This window comes from Arachis hypogaea, chromosome 7, assembly GCF_003086295.3.
Source record: "Arachis hypogaea cultivar Tifrunner chromosome 7, arahy.Tifrunner.gnm2.J5K5, whole genome shotgun sequence".
Taxonomy (NCBI): Eukaryota; Viridiplantae; Streptophyta; class Magnoliopsida; order Fabales; family Fabaceae; genus Arachis; species Arachis hypogaea.
Window position 1 is genome coordinate 75,314,318 of NC_092042.1, and position 13,380 is coordinate 75,327,697.

Consider the following 13,380-nt stretch of genomic DNA (forward strand, 5'->3'; position numbering starts at 1 on the left):
CAAGCCCCACCATGTGCTCAGAGACCATCCTCTCGACATAACTTCGAACCACCACACTCACAAGCTTCTTTTCACCATTCACTACCACATGATCCTTATTCACCCCAACGCCAATCTAATTACTCCTAAGAACCACCACTCCCTTATGCACCATGTCCATATCCATCAAGTCAAGAATCACAGGTTCGCTTCAAGGAATCAGTAAACCAGTTCAATGCAACCCTTCATCAACTGGAGCAAGCAATAAATCAATTATCTTCCAGACATTTAGACACTCAACAGACTCCCATGGCTTCATGTGGAGAATCTAATGAAGAATGTATTGTGAAGAAGACATAAGAAACTCCAGTGGACAGCATAGAGCATAACTTCGTACTAGAACAAATAGAGGAAGCTGTCATTGTCGAAGAAGAAGAGTTGGTTGAAGATTTAGGAGATGCCGAACCACCACCTGAATCCAGAGTTGTGGAGAATTCCGTCAAGAATGTTACAATTGATGCTCAAGAGGATGTTGCGCAGCCTCCAATGCAGATATCTTATGAAGAACTGGACAGAGTAACTCAAGACACATGTTTCCTTGATGATGATAGTCACCAGTCAAGTCCCCCTAGTGTTGAACTTGCACCCGCAAGTGAATTCTTTGAGACAGAAGAATCTTCCCCAAGTAAATACGAAGATGATGCAGAGGTCGACTTTTCTCAACCTCCTAATTATGACTCAAGTGATGAGGAAGATATGGAAGACTTTGACCAGGACATGGCTGGAATGAAAAAGGTTTGCATGGAAGTGGAGGAATTCACTGAAGAACACAAGGGAGTAGAGCTTGCAGAACCACTAAAAACATTGATCCCAAGGCCACTACCAACCAACACAGACTTCAAGTGGGTAAAATCTTTGACTCTTATCTTTATTTTTCCACTTGAATACGGTTTACTTGAAACAGATGGCCAGCTTAGAGCTCTCTGCGGCTTTAAGAGTAAAAGGGAAATGGCTCGCACTCAGAGCTGGTATACAAGGTTCAATAAGGTTCCACGCTTCAACTCGAAGTGCGCGGATTGGTATCATGTTCAATCGAATGGATCTCAGAAAATGTTTGGTCATCTTGGTGAGAATCTAATTTCCAAACCGCCCGGATGGAAAAGTATAGATCAAAACGAAAGCGAATTTGGAACTAAAGTTTGGGATCCTGGAATATATTCTGATATTTATCACCCCAAGAGCCTGAAAATCTGTTTGAAGCTGCTCAGAAGCTTCACATGCCTAGTTTGGGACCCCGGAGGCTACTGGAACTCCAAACATTAGTGGAGATTTCTGGATGAGTTCAAGCACAAGCCGCCATAACAGGAAGCTCCTCAATTGTCCAACTTAAGGACTTTAACTAAAAGTGCTAGGTGGGAGATAACCCACCATGGTATGATCATTTCTTTTTCATTTTTATTTAGTTTTATTTGTTTTCAAGTTTTTCATTGAACCTGGAATTACTCATAACATTCATATCATTTTGCATTCTACATACTGCATATTAAAAAAAAATGCCACGCGATGCGACCGCATCAGCGACGCGTCCGCGTCGAAAGGAGAGGTGAGAAAATAAAAACGAACAGAGAGTCACGCTGGAGTGTGGCTGGAGGCTTGCCAGTGACCCAAATCGTCCCACGCAACCGCGTCGCTGACGTGTCCGCGTCACATGGGAATAATGGCCTCCCACGCGACCGCGTGCCCTGATTTTCGACGTAAAAAGGGTGCACAACGAATTATTGTGCGAGAGTGGTGCTGGACGCACAATTTCTATCACGCGACCGCGTCGCCGACGCGTCCGCGTCATTCCTTTTGGAAGCCCACTCACGCGATCGCATGCCCCACGCGATCGCGTCACCCAAAATTTGGCAAAATAAGATTTTGAACAGAGAGTTGTGCGAGCGCGAGGCTGCCCTCGCGCCAGTAGCATAACCTAAGTCACGCGTCCGCGTGACCGACGCAACCGCGTCGATTAATTTAAGCGCAAGTCGCGCGACCGCGTCCCCCACGCGTCCGCGTCGCTTGCGCCGCACAACTTTTCCAACGCAGCTAAATATCTTATTTTCTCTTCCCTATATCTAATTCTTTTCTTCCTTTCTTATTTCTTTTCTTCTTTGTTCTTCCTTTTCTTACTTTCTTCTTCTCATCCCTCTTCTCTTCTATTTAATTTATTTTCATAGTTTCATTCATTGCATTATTTTCATTAGTGTTAGAAATTTATTTATTTTGCTTGTGGGTTATTCAAAGAATTGTTTGACAATTATATATTATTTTTATAGGATTTCTTGCATGTTCTAATTAATATTTTCAATAACATATTCACCATGCATGCTAAGTGTTTGTGAAAAAGCCCGTATGGCATTGTGCATTATTTTAAATTATTCTCTTCTACTATTCAATGCTTGCTTTTCACAAATTTTCTTTACTATTTTATTAATTAAATATAATTGTCAATACAAACATTATTGTTAGTTTTTCACGACTAACAATACATTAAAGCTTTTGATGCTTGATCTATGCTACTCATGCCCTTGCCGACATGCTAATAAACATCTTGCATCCAATACTCCCCATGCCTTGCTATATTTCCATTGATGAACTGATCACATGGAATCGCGACCATATCTTTCATTCACTATTTTCCTTACTTGGCATGATTATCACTCGTACCGCCCTCTTCTTTGCTCTATCCCTTTGACTTCATGTCCCTTTCTCTTCTCCCTTTTTCAGGCTGGCCACCGGGAAGAGTAAAGAGAAAGACTCTACAACGAGCATCGGCTGAGGAACCACAACACCTGCCCACCTGTACATCTCAGCATGCACCGAGGACGGTGCAATCTTTAAGTGTGGGGAGGTCGATACCGATCTCCACGGGTCAGTTAGTCCCTTCTTAACACCAATTTTTGTTTTTCATTGTTGCATTATAGTTTAATTTTATGCATATTTTACCACTTGGTTAAAGTAATATTTTCTTTTTCAAGAAATTTTTATAGTATTTCACTAATTTGAATAAAACTTTTTGAAAAACTTGTTTGAAGAAATATTATTTTGGAACATAGTTTAGAGCTCGAACACACAAAACCAGTGAGATTTTGAGCCTATTTGATTGGTTGCATTTTATCAACCAATATTTTATTTTTGGTGTGTGTTTCTCTCTCTAAAATTGTGATCTTTGTCTTGCTTAATTCTATATTTCCATTATTTGATGTATGTATGCACTTATATGATTGAGGCCTTGTTTCACTGAGCTTACATACCCTTATGGCCTTACCTTTTATTATCCTTTGCAAACCCAAGTTGAGCCTATTTTACCCCTTGTTCTTTACTTTAGCTCATCACTAACTCTAAGCGGAAAACAATAATGTCCCTACTTTGAATCCTTGATTAGCTTAGACTAGTGAGAATGCTCATGAATTAAGTGTGGGGAAAAGTGGGTTTGGAAACGTTTGGTTTGGGAATTGAGTATGTTAGACTTTGTGTGAAAATATGAAAAATGTTAAGAACATGTTTATGCATTCAAAACCTTAATCATATGGATTGAGAAGAATAAAAAAAAAGCAAGTAATAAAAGGGGACAAAATGCCCCAAAGTAAGTGTTAGTATCAATGCATATGTACTAAACTCAATTTTAGGATGCATGAACATGTGGAAAGCACAGTTAATAGAAAGTTAGATTTTGTATTTTAATTAAATGAATTGTCTTGAGTTAGGTGGAAAGTTTATATTAATTAAGGATTCAAATTTTAGTCTACTTGGCCAAATACAATCCTACCTTGATCCTAACCCCATTACAACCCTTAAAAGACCTCTTGATTTGTGTATTGGTGCATTAAATTTTTGTCGATTGTTAGATGAAGAGCAAGCTATAGAAAGCAAGATTAGTAGAGAATTGAGAGAATTGACCCTAGACACTTGAGAGTTAGAGTGATATACACTACCAGTAAGGGTTCAGTGCTTAATTCTATGTTCCCTGCTCTCATGAGCCATCTTCTTCTTGCAAGTTACTTATATTGTATTTTGTGATTTGAATTAGTGAAATCCAGTTCATATCTATTCTTGAAGGATTTATTTACTTTTCACCAAGTAGGTAGAATCATTTTAGCATGTAGTTGCATTCACATTCATAGGTTGCATTGCATGAGTCTTGCCTTTTCCTACTCATTTATTTGGTCTCCTTGAGTTTAGCATGAGGACATGCTAATGTTTAAGTGTGGGAAGGTTGATAAACCACTATTTTATGGTTTACAATGTGTTTAATTGTGTGGTTTTATCATGATCCTTACCCACTTATTCATTTATTTAACATACATTTATATTTCCTTCCTGAAATTATTACATGATTGAAAACTACTTCCTAGAGACTTTTAATTATGCATTTTAATTCTCCTTTATTCCATTCGATGCCGTAATCTGTGTGTTAAGTGTTTCAGGCTTTATAGGGCATGAATGAGTTGAAGATCGGAAAGGAAGCTAGCAAAAATAGAAGGAACACGAGAAATTGAGGAGATAACCAGCGAGAAGTGACGCGGCCACATGACTCACGCGACCGCGCGGATTGGAAAAGCACAAGTGACGCGGAAGCGTGGACGACACGAACGCGTGGTACGAAAAAGCGCGAATGACGCGTCCGCATGGATGACGCGATCGCGTGACGTGTGCGATCTGCAGAATTACAAAAGTCGCTGGCAGAGATTTTGGGCCGCATTTCAACCCAGTTTTCGGTCCAGAAACACAGATTAAAGTCAGGGAACTTGCAGAGACTCAGGAGGCTCTCATAATTCACTTTTCATAGTTTAGATGTAGTTTTTAGAGAGAGAGGTTCTCTCCTCTCTCTTAGGATTTAGGATTAGAATTCTTCTTAAAGGATTTAGGATTTATTATTATTTCAACTTATAATTCTTCTTAGCTCCAGGTTTAATATTCCTTTATTTTGACTTCTCTTATTTTTAATTATATATGTTGCCAATTTGGCTTAATGACATTCATATTATGATTTTCTTAATAAATATTATTTGAGGTATTTTCAGATCTATGATTTGTTTCTCTTATTTATGATATAAATAATTTAGATTTTTCTACCTTTTGGCTCTGGTTGATTAATTGGTGACTTTTGAGTTATCAAACTCATTGTTGACCGAAAATTGGAATTCTTCAAGAATTAATTCGAGATCCAATAACTCTAACTTTTTCCAAGAAAAGACTGGGACTTGAGGATTCGAATTAATTCATTCACTTGACTTACCTTCATAGTTAGAGGTTAACAAAGTGGGAGAAAAATCCAATTCTCATCACAATTGATAAGGATAACTAGGATAAGACTTCCAGTTCTCATACCTTGCCAATAGTTTATTTTACAGTCATTTATTTAGTTTACTTGTCATTTATCATATCTGCTCCTCATTCTCAAAATCCCCGATTTACAAAACTCATAACCAATAATAAGAACATACCTCCCTGCAATTCCTTGAGAAGACGACCCGAGGTTTAAATACTTCGGTTATCAATTTATTTAGGGGTTTGTTACTTGTGACAACTAAAACGTTTGCACGAAGGGATTTCTGTCGGTTTAGAATCTATATCTACAACGCGACTATTTTTATAAAATTATTTACTAGCAAAAATCCTAACGTCAGTAATGCGAATCACGGTGTTTGGGAATGTTTCGATGTAAACTCTTTATTTGTGCTCTGTGACTTGATGTCATATCTTCTTTCATTATTTTCATTGGAATCCTTTGTTTCGGATTTCCTCCTTAAAATGAAATTTGAATTATTTCCCGACCAAACCTTATTGTCCCTATGTACCTCTGTTTAGCTGTACTTTTCTTCGTGTGTCCTATTTTCTTTGATTTAAGTTTGAACTTATTTCAATATAACAATTTTCAAGGACGAAAATTTTTATAAGTAGGGTAAGATATAACACCCCAAATTTTTTAAAATTTAATAATTAACTGTTTATTAATTATTATATTATATTGAAATTTTGTTTAAAAAAATGTTATTTTTATTAGAAAACATGCATCAACTTTCTGGTGATGGATAACGACGGAAGGGCCAAATTGAAGCATGAGCCAAAATTTCAGGGTACAATTAGAGCCAATTGAAACCTTGAGTACTAAATTGAGTCAGGGGACAAATTTCAGGGGCCAATTTGAGTATTAACTCGACACGCTCATACCGAAACATTGAATGTTACCAACTTAAAGTTACACTAACACTATTCTTAATAATATCAAGCTTGTAATTGGATTAACGAAACTCTATTTTTAATCGAAAATTACAAACGAGCATAAACGCAAGATTACGTAAACAATAAATATATATATATATATATATTGTTTTTCTTGTTTTTGTAATCTACGTTTTTTATCATTATCGTTTTACGAGAGTGACAAAAATTCTATGCTTATATCTATCTTATCTTTTAAGTTTCCTAGTTAAATTATCCTTTAAATATATATATATATACGTATGTTGTTTTTACACGTTGTAACGTCTTACTACCTCTGATTTATAAATTAAGCGTAAAATTCTATGTTACCACAACCTCAAGGTGTCACAACCTTAAGGTCATCAGGGTAGAGTTCAAGAGATAATAAAAATATTTGGATAATAATTGATATGAAAGTTTGGAATATGAGAAAGAAGAGAGGAAATAGAAGTGAATTTAAAGATAAATGGTGGGATAATTTAAAAATTTTATTAAAAAGTCATACAAAATTAGAGTTTAGATACCTTATCGTATGAAATTCATCGTTGAAGGGAGAAAGTCTAGGGAATCTGCATTTTTATTAAAATTTGGACAGCACTTAATCGGTAAAAAAGAGGTAAATAATTTCTCATCATTAGATGAAATCTCATATCATTAAAATACTAATAATAATTAATTGATAACTACAAATCACAAAATTTGCTAGTTCTTTAACCCTCCTCGTTAATAGGATTTTTTTTTCAATTATAGGAGTTCCTACTTCCTAAAAGGGTACCATAAATTGCTTGCACAGACGGAGTGGTCCACTGTATCTTCATCTGACACCTCGACCTGCCACCCCAGAAACAAAATACAAAAACAATACTACAATAGTGACAAACCTTCGTCGTCCTTCGGCAATTCCTTACACTCCCATTTGCGACCTTTCCTATGCCAAATTGATCGAAAATCGAAACCATCGTCCTCAATAATTCCTTTATTATTTTCTTATTATTAAATTATTAATTTTATTTTTATCATTCACAACGCCAACAACTACTTTAGCATTATCAATTTATCATCATCCAACAACAATATCATCATATTCATTCTCCATTGTTTCCTCTCTCTCTCTCTCTCTCTCCTCGTCATTCGTCAACACTTGCCAACTATTTAAGTTACCCAAAGATGCTTCGTTTTCATCATATCGTTAGAGTTTCTCTATTTGCATCCAAAGCTTCAACCTTTCCTCTTACCTCTGTTTCTCTTTCAACATCAATTCCCAAAAGAACTACCTTTGCACTTCGATCACAAATGACTTCTTTCTCTTCTTCTTCTTCCTCTTCCTCCTCAAAGCTCTTGTTTCGCCAGCTTTTCGAGAAGGAATCGTCTACATACACGTACCTTCTTGCTGATGCATCACACCCCGATAAACCAGCGCTTGTAAGTTTCCAACTTTTTGTTTTCTTTTTTTTTTTTTTTTTACTGCTGGAATTGTCTGAGAGATTCTATGAAGGTCAAGCTTTTCAAGAAAAAAGTGGGGTCTCCTTATTCTGAATAAAAAATTGATTTTGAAAGTGGGGTCTCTTTCGATATGCGTGCCAAGTGTTTGAGGGATTGCATAATGGTTTATTCTGTTATCTTGAATTGGTCAATGATGAATTCTCTTTTTTTTTTTAAAAACAAATTTAGTTGATAGACCCTGTAGATAGAACAGTGGATAGAGACTTATCCCTTATTCAAGAGCTGGGATTGAAGCTTGTGTATGCCATGAACACTCATGTACATGCTGATCATGTCACTGGGACTGGCCTTATCAAGGTGAGCAGCTGTTGAATTATTGTTATGTTCATTTAATTTGTTTTATATGTGTTTTGTTGTGTACTTATTTTGAATAGAGCAAAGTTCCGGGTGTAAAATCTATTATTTCGAAAGCAAGTGGTGCAACGGCTGATCTTTTTGTGGAACCAGGTGATAAAGTCCATTTTGGTGATCTTTTTTTGGAGGTGAGTCCATAGTGACCTTGATTCTCTTTTTCTACCTTTGTATTGCATACTCTCTGCTGGATTATCTCTAAGGGAATACTTTTAAATTATAATTAATCATAAAAAGTAGCAAGTTATGTGATGCAATGAGCTGCATACTTGTTCCTGGACCAGGATTTCGGTAACTATAGGTAAGGCTGCAGCTGCAGGGCTAGTTTGATGTTGCAGCTATTTTGTTCTGCAATGCCCAGTATTTAGAGTGCTATAAATTGAGTTTTGTGTCTCGGGTTTCCTAATGACAAGGAATTATCAATAATACATTACATTTCATTAGGTTTGAGATTGCTTTTGTAGTCTTTGATAAATTTGAAAATTGGATCCATAAAATATTTGGAAGTGTTAAAAGAGAATTAGATGCAGCCCCTAGTTATTAAAACAACATCAGTGAAAATACGGCTACCTTAAGAACTAGTTAGGCGTATTGATAAATGATAGATATGTCATTAGACATTAGTTGCAGGTCTTTTTTTTTGAAAGACATGATATATACTAAATTATGATCGCTTTGAAAAGATGGCATTTAAGGCTGTAAACTTTTGTTGAGAAGCAAAGGAGGCCAATCCATAATGACTCAATGTTATTTTTATCAAGGATGAAATGAAGAATTCTCTTACTAGTTTTGCCTCCTTGTACACTTGGGATAAAAAAAGAGGTCAAGCCATAACTCACTTTTCTTTTGTTGACTGTCGGCTATTCTTTTCCTTTTCATTTTTTTTGTCAAGTGGATTTATTTTTCTTTTTTTGCAAGGGTGTTGATATCGTACTTATGTTATGATTTATTGTATGAGCTACTCTGTAATACATTTTATGGCATTGCTCTCTGTAGGTTCGAGCTACTCCTGGTCATACCTTGGGTTGCGTTACCTATGTTACAGGAGATGCTTCTGATCAACCTCAACCTAGGATGGCATTCACTGGAGATGCCCTATTAATACGTGGATGTGGAAGGACCGACTTTCAGGTATATAATACTGTATTTCCATTTCCTTTTGTTTCTGCTTCTCAAAGGCCTTCAGAGTTATATGAACGAAGAACAATGGATAAGTTTGCATTTTCCTATAGACTGATACAGGGCTGGTGATTCTTACCATATTATCTTGAAGCAATGAACTATATGTAGTCAATTGTATCTGATTCTGTAATTGTTATGCAGGGTGGGAGTTCGGAGCAGCTTTACAAATCAGTACATTCACAGGCATGACTTTAAGATGATTATGCATTATGTTAAGCATAAACTCAGACAAGTAGACCAAGAACTAAGAGAGATAATATATTTCTTGTTCCAAAAGTTGGGTATAATTATGACTCACTCGCATATTTTTGGAAACAGATTTTTACACTGCCCAAGGATACATTTATCTACCCAGCTCATGACTACAAAGGATTCAGTGTATGGAAAGTTTTTAGGTTTTTGCTTGCCAAACCTATCATTAGAGAGTTGCTTACAAGTTACTGATTTCAGGTAAGCACTGTTGGAGAGGAGATGCAGTACAATCCACGGCTAACAAAGGATGAGGTAATGCTTGAAAATGTCCATATTTTATAATCTCAATCCACTAACCGAACATATAGTTGTGAATTGTGTGAAGACACTCTTTTAGAGACTCTAATAAGAGATTTACATGTGATTGTGATTTGAGCAAAAGAGAGATCCTCAAAGCATGGAAATATGGAAAGTAAGAATCACCATTGGATTATAAATTTAAATCATGTGTGAGTCAGTGAGTCCCAATACCCTGATTCAAGGGTAATTGGAACTTCAGTTTCTAACTTTACCAATCTCCTCATTTTAGGGTCGGATCTACTATTTGAATGCTTCAACTGACATCCAATTTACAGCAAAGCTAATATTCTGTGATAAATAACTTTTGTCAGGGAAGCTGAGCTCTTGAAAATGTAATCGAGGATTCTTTGAAACATGGTCTATATTCATGAACACGTTTGTTTATAAAATATATAGTTTACATTTTTTCAAATATAATATAAAGAACATTAAATTACTTCTTCTCTGATTAGTAGATAAGAGAGTAATGGTCTTATATTATCGTGTTTGCTTACCATTCATTGAACTATCTACTACGAGATGCTGCTTTGTTGATCATGAAACATGAGCAAATCCTTTTGTTTTGATCTAGGATCAAGAAAAATATAATTTTCATATTGTGATGACAGAATTTTGTTTTATAACTAACTAAAAAGGTTATCAACTTGCGGAAATTTCATTTATAATAATACTGCTGGTTAGCCCCAAGATATGTAGTACTTACTATTGACATTGTGGATGCCTCTTTTCCAGGAAACTTTCAAGAACATCATGGCAAGTAAGTGCTAACTAAACTCTTAAAGTCTTATCATAATAATAAATTGCTGTAGTAGGTCTTGATTAATTCTTTTTCAAGATAAGCATCTGATTAAAAATTTTTTAAACTATAGAAATATAATTGAAAATTAGGTCACCTCAAACTATAAGGTTCTACTTATTATAAATAAAACATCAAAGTTAACTTTTACATGGTTATATTTGATTCGTGCAACAGATCTTAACCTTTCATATCCAAAAATGATCGATGTTGCTGTCCCAGCTAATTTGGTTTGTGGAGTTCAATCCAAGGTATGAACTTCTTTTAAGTAAGAAATATTTTTGTGTACTCATTTTGACTCGTTTATCAAGCTAAGTAAATGATTATGTCAACTGAGTCCTATATTATGTCTCATTCAATAGTAGAGGGGTGTCTGTGTGAGCAAGAAGCAAGAATGAGTACGAATAACACACTCCAGCAACCAGTTAGTAATGTAATTTACCACGAAAAAGAAGTGTTAATTGGAATTTGAGTTGAACAGAAAATGAAGAATGTAAACTAATAGTAAAATAATGATTGTGGGCCTCAATCTAATATAAATATATACTTCAGTGATTATGCTTATTGTTCTCTTCTTTTTGATTATCTTCTATGTTAAGGCATGTTACACGTTGAAGACTAAGCTACAGAGCTCTTCGCTTTTTTCTTTTTTCTTTTTCTTTTGGTTGTTGGTACTGAATTTTCATAATTAAGTAACTAACCAATTGGATTAGGGTGAAGAAACATAATTTATTTGAAAATTCAGGGTTTATCTGATCTTAGGACAAACCTAGATAGAAATAACTATAAATTTTTAATGGACTATGGGCTCGAATGAACAACTTTGAGAACAAGGTGCTATCTGACTCTCCAAAAGTAGAGATGTCTTTTATATTTACCTGAAAAAACAAAATAGAAAAGGAGAGATATCTTATATGTGTAATATAATGCATATTACTTAAAATTTTAAACCAACTTGGGTTGGTCGAGTAGTCAGTTCACTCGTCCACTTAAACAAGTGTCGGGAGTTTGAATTCCGCCTTGTACATGGCCTGTCGGGTTGGGGATACCGTGGGCAATCCAACAAAAAAAAAAATTATATAATATAAATATCAATGACTATGATATTTATTTGAAGCTTGAAAGTATACTCCATTTCCAAAGTCAAAGATGACATATATCTATTCTTCTCCAACGCCTCTAGGTTAGAATTTCGTTTGTTAAATATAATAACATATGATAAGATATTTATATAAAATGTTTTGTATGAATTAATAGTAAAATTAATCCTTAAAAAATCACACCATGTCAATTTAAAAAATTGGTCTCTGAAAATTTCTATTAGCTAGACAATGATATATGATATAAATTATTTTTTGATAGTCATCTTCTAATTAATGGAATGACAAATTTGATTTACTATTGTATTTACATAGATTAATTTAAAGAATGTATTTTTAAAAAAATTAATGTACACATAAGTTTTTATAATCATTTTGACAATTAACCCATATATTTACCTACAAATTCCAGTTAATATTATAATGCATCTAATATTTCTTACACTACGGATTTGTCTATCCATTGCATATGAGGTAGAGCTAAATTTTACATATTGAGACAAATAAACTAAGAATTTTATAATGGGATAAAATTTACGCACAATATGTTTGCTGATCGAAATTTTTATCCTGTGTTTGCTACCTACCTAATCATATCATATCGAAGAAGGATAAAAGGGTCGTTATCAAAATGTGCCACTCGGGGCTATAAAAATTTAAATAAGACAGCAATTTGCAGGTAATCATGAATTCGTGAAATGACACCGAGAACTGCAACTTGCAAGCACGTGGAATTGCGATTTCAGAGCAAACAAAGGATTGTACGTGTGATTGTGTGAATTGTAAGACAAAGCCTATCAGTGCTAGCTGTATTCCTGAATGAATCTCATAAATATCTTTAATTTAGTATTTTGAAGTTTGAAGTGATTATATAGGCTAATTTTTTTATACGAAAAAAATATTGATTTTTTTATTTGGTTAAAAATGATATTATTTAGTATAATTATATGTGAATAGATTTTGTATGTAGAGAGTTAATATGTAGGATGTGTGTTGTAACATGTAGGATGTGTATTGGACACATTATTATTCTGACAACATATAGGGTACATATTAGACACTTGTCATCATTTTGATAACACCTAAAATGTATGTTAGACACATTTTTTTTACTTTCACAATATTGTAATATATTTCAAATATTAATATTTAATCAAAACAATATCTTCATCTTTATATTAAAAATAATCTCTGGTTATATGCATAGTTAATTAACGTACAATTAACGTAAAACTAAGAGTGGTTGAGTAATCATATGAAACTTAATTCCTCTCCTATCTTCTTCAGTTACACCAACAATCCCTCAGACTAAGGGTGGTTGAGTAACCAGTCTTAGTTTGGAGCAAAATCAAATGAAAGCATCATGAGAAATGTAAAACCTGGATAAATAATAATATAAATAATTAAGGGTAAAGTATTAAATTAGTCCTTTATATTTGGACGTAATTCTGGATAAATCTCAAATGTAGGAGACTAATTTAATACTTTATCGAATAATTAATTAATAAATTAAAAGTAAGCAAAAAGGGGTTAAAAGATTTAAAATTTATAATTTAAAAAATTACTGGTGAAAATTTAACTTAGAAAATAAATTTGAGTGCGAAAATATAATTAATTGCAAAAAAATGCATATTGGCGTTATAATTAACTGTACGTGCTTAAGTCTGC

General features: G+C 34.4%; 1 protein-coding gene across 5 annotated transcripts; it reads left to right on the forward strand.

Annotated features, from left to right (window-relative positions):
• The first annotated feature begins 7,011 nt into the window (after nt 1–7,011).
• Nucleotides 7,012–12,518, forward strand: LOC112703481 (persulfide dioxygenase ETHE1 homolog, mitochondrial). Of its 5 annotated transcripts, none has more exons than XR_011864151.1 (11): nt 7,012–7,650; nt 7,900–8,028; nt 8,106–8,213; nt 9,079–9,213; nt 9,406–9,447; nt 9,583–9,642; nt 9,715–9,928; nt 10,046–10,148; nt 10,549–10,573; nt 10,790–10,863; nt 10,975–11,176. XR_011864151.1 is itself a non-coding variant. In XM_025754944.3 (10 exons), exons 1-10 carry the CDS (start codon nt 7,396–7,398, stop codon nt 12,407–12,409), a joined length of 900 nt encoding a protein of 299 aa, XP_025610729.1. In that variant the 5' UTR covers nt 7,012–7,395; the 3' UTR covers nt 12,410–12,518. The 5 variants fall into 5 exon arrangements, 3 of the variants coding, with proteins under 3 accessions (XP_025610729.1, XP_025610730.1, XP_025610728.1); XR_011864152.1 differs by having other exon boundaries at nt 10,978–11,176; XM_025754944.3 differs by lacking the exons at nt 10,046–10,148; nt 10,975–11,176 and adding an exon at nt 12,392–12,518 and having other exon boundaries at nt 9,715–9,768.
• The last annotated feature ends 862 nt before the right edge of the window (nt 12,519–13,380 follow it).

What these genes read in the sequence shown, in the direction of transcription:
- LOC112703481 (XM_025754943.3), top strand. Translation starts at nt 7,396, where the DNA reads ATGCTTCGTTTTCATCATATCGTTAGAGTTTCTCTATTTGCATCCAAA. An exon ending in GTGGAAGGACCGACTTTCAG is followed by an intron (nt 9,214 to 9,405) that starts GTATATAATACT and finishes ATTGTTATGCAG; the next exon opens with GGTGGGAGTTCGGAGCAGCT. An exon ending in TTTCAAGAACATCATGGCAA is followed by an intron (nt 10,574 to 10,789) that starts GTAAGTGCTAAC and finishes TTCGTGCAACAG; the next exon opens with ATCTTAACCTTTCATATCCA.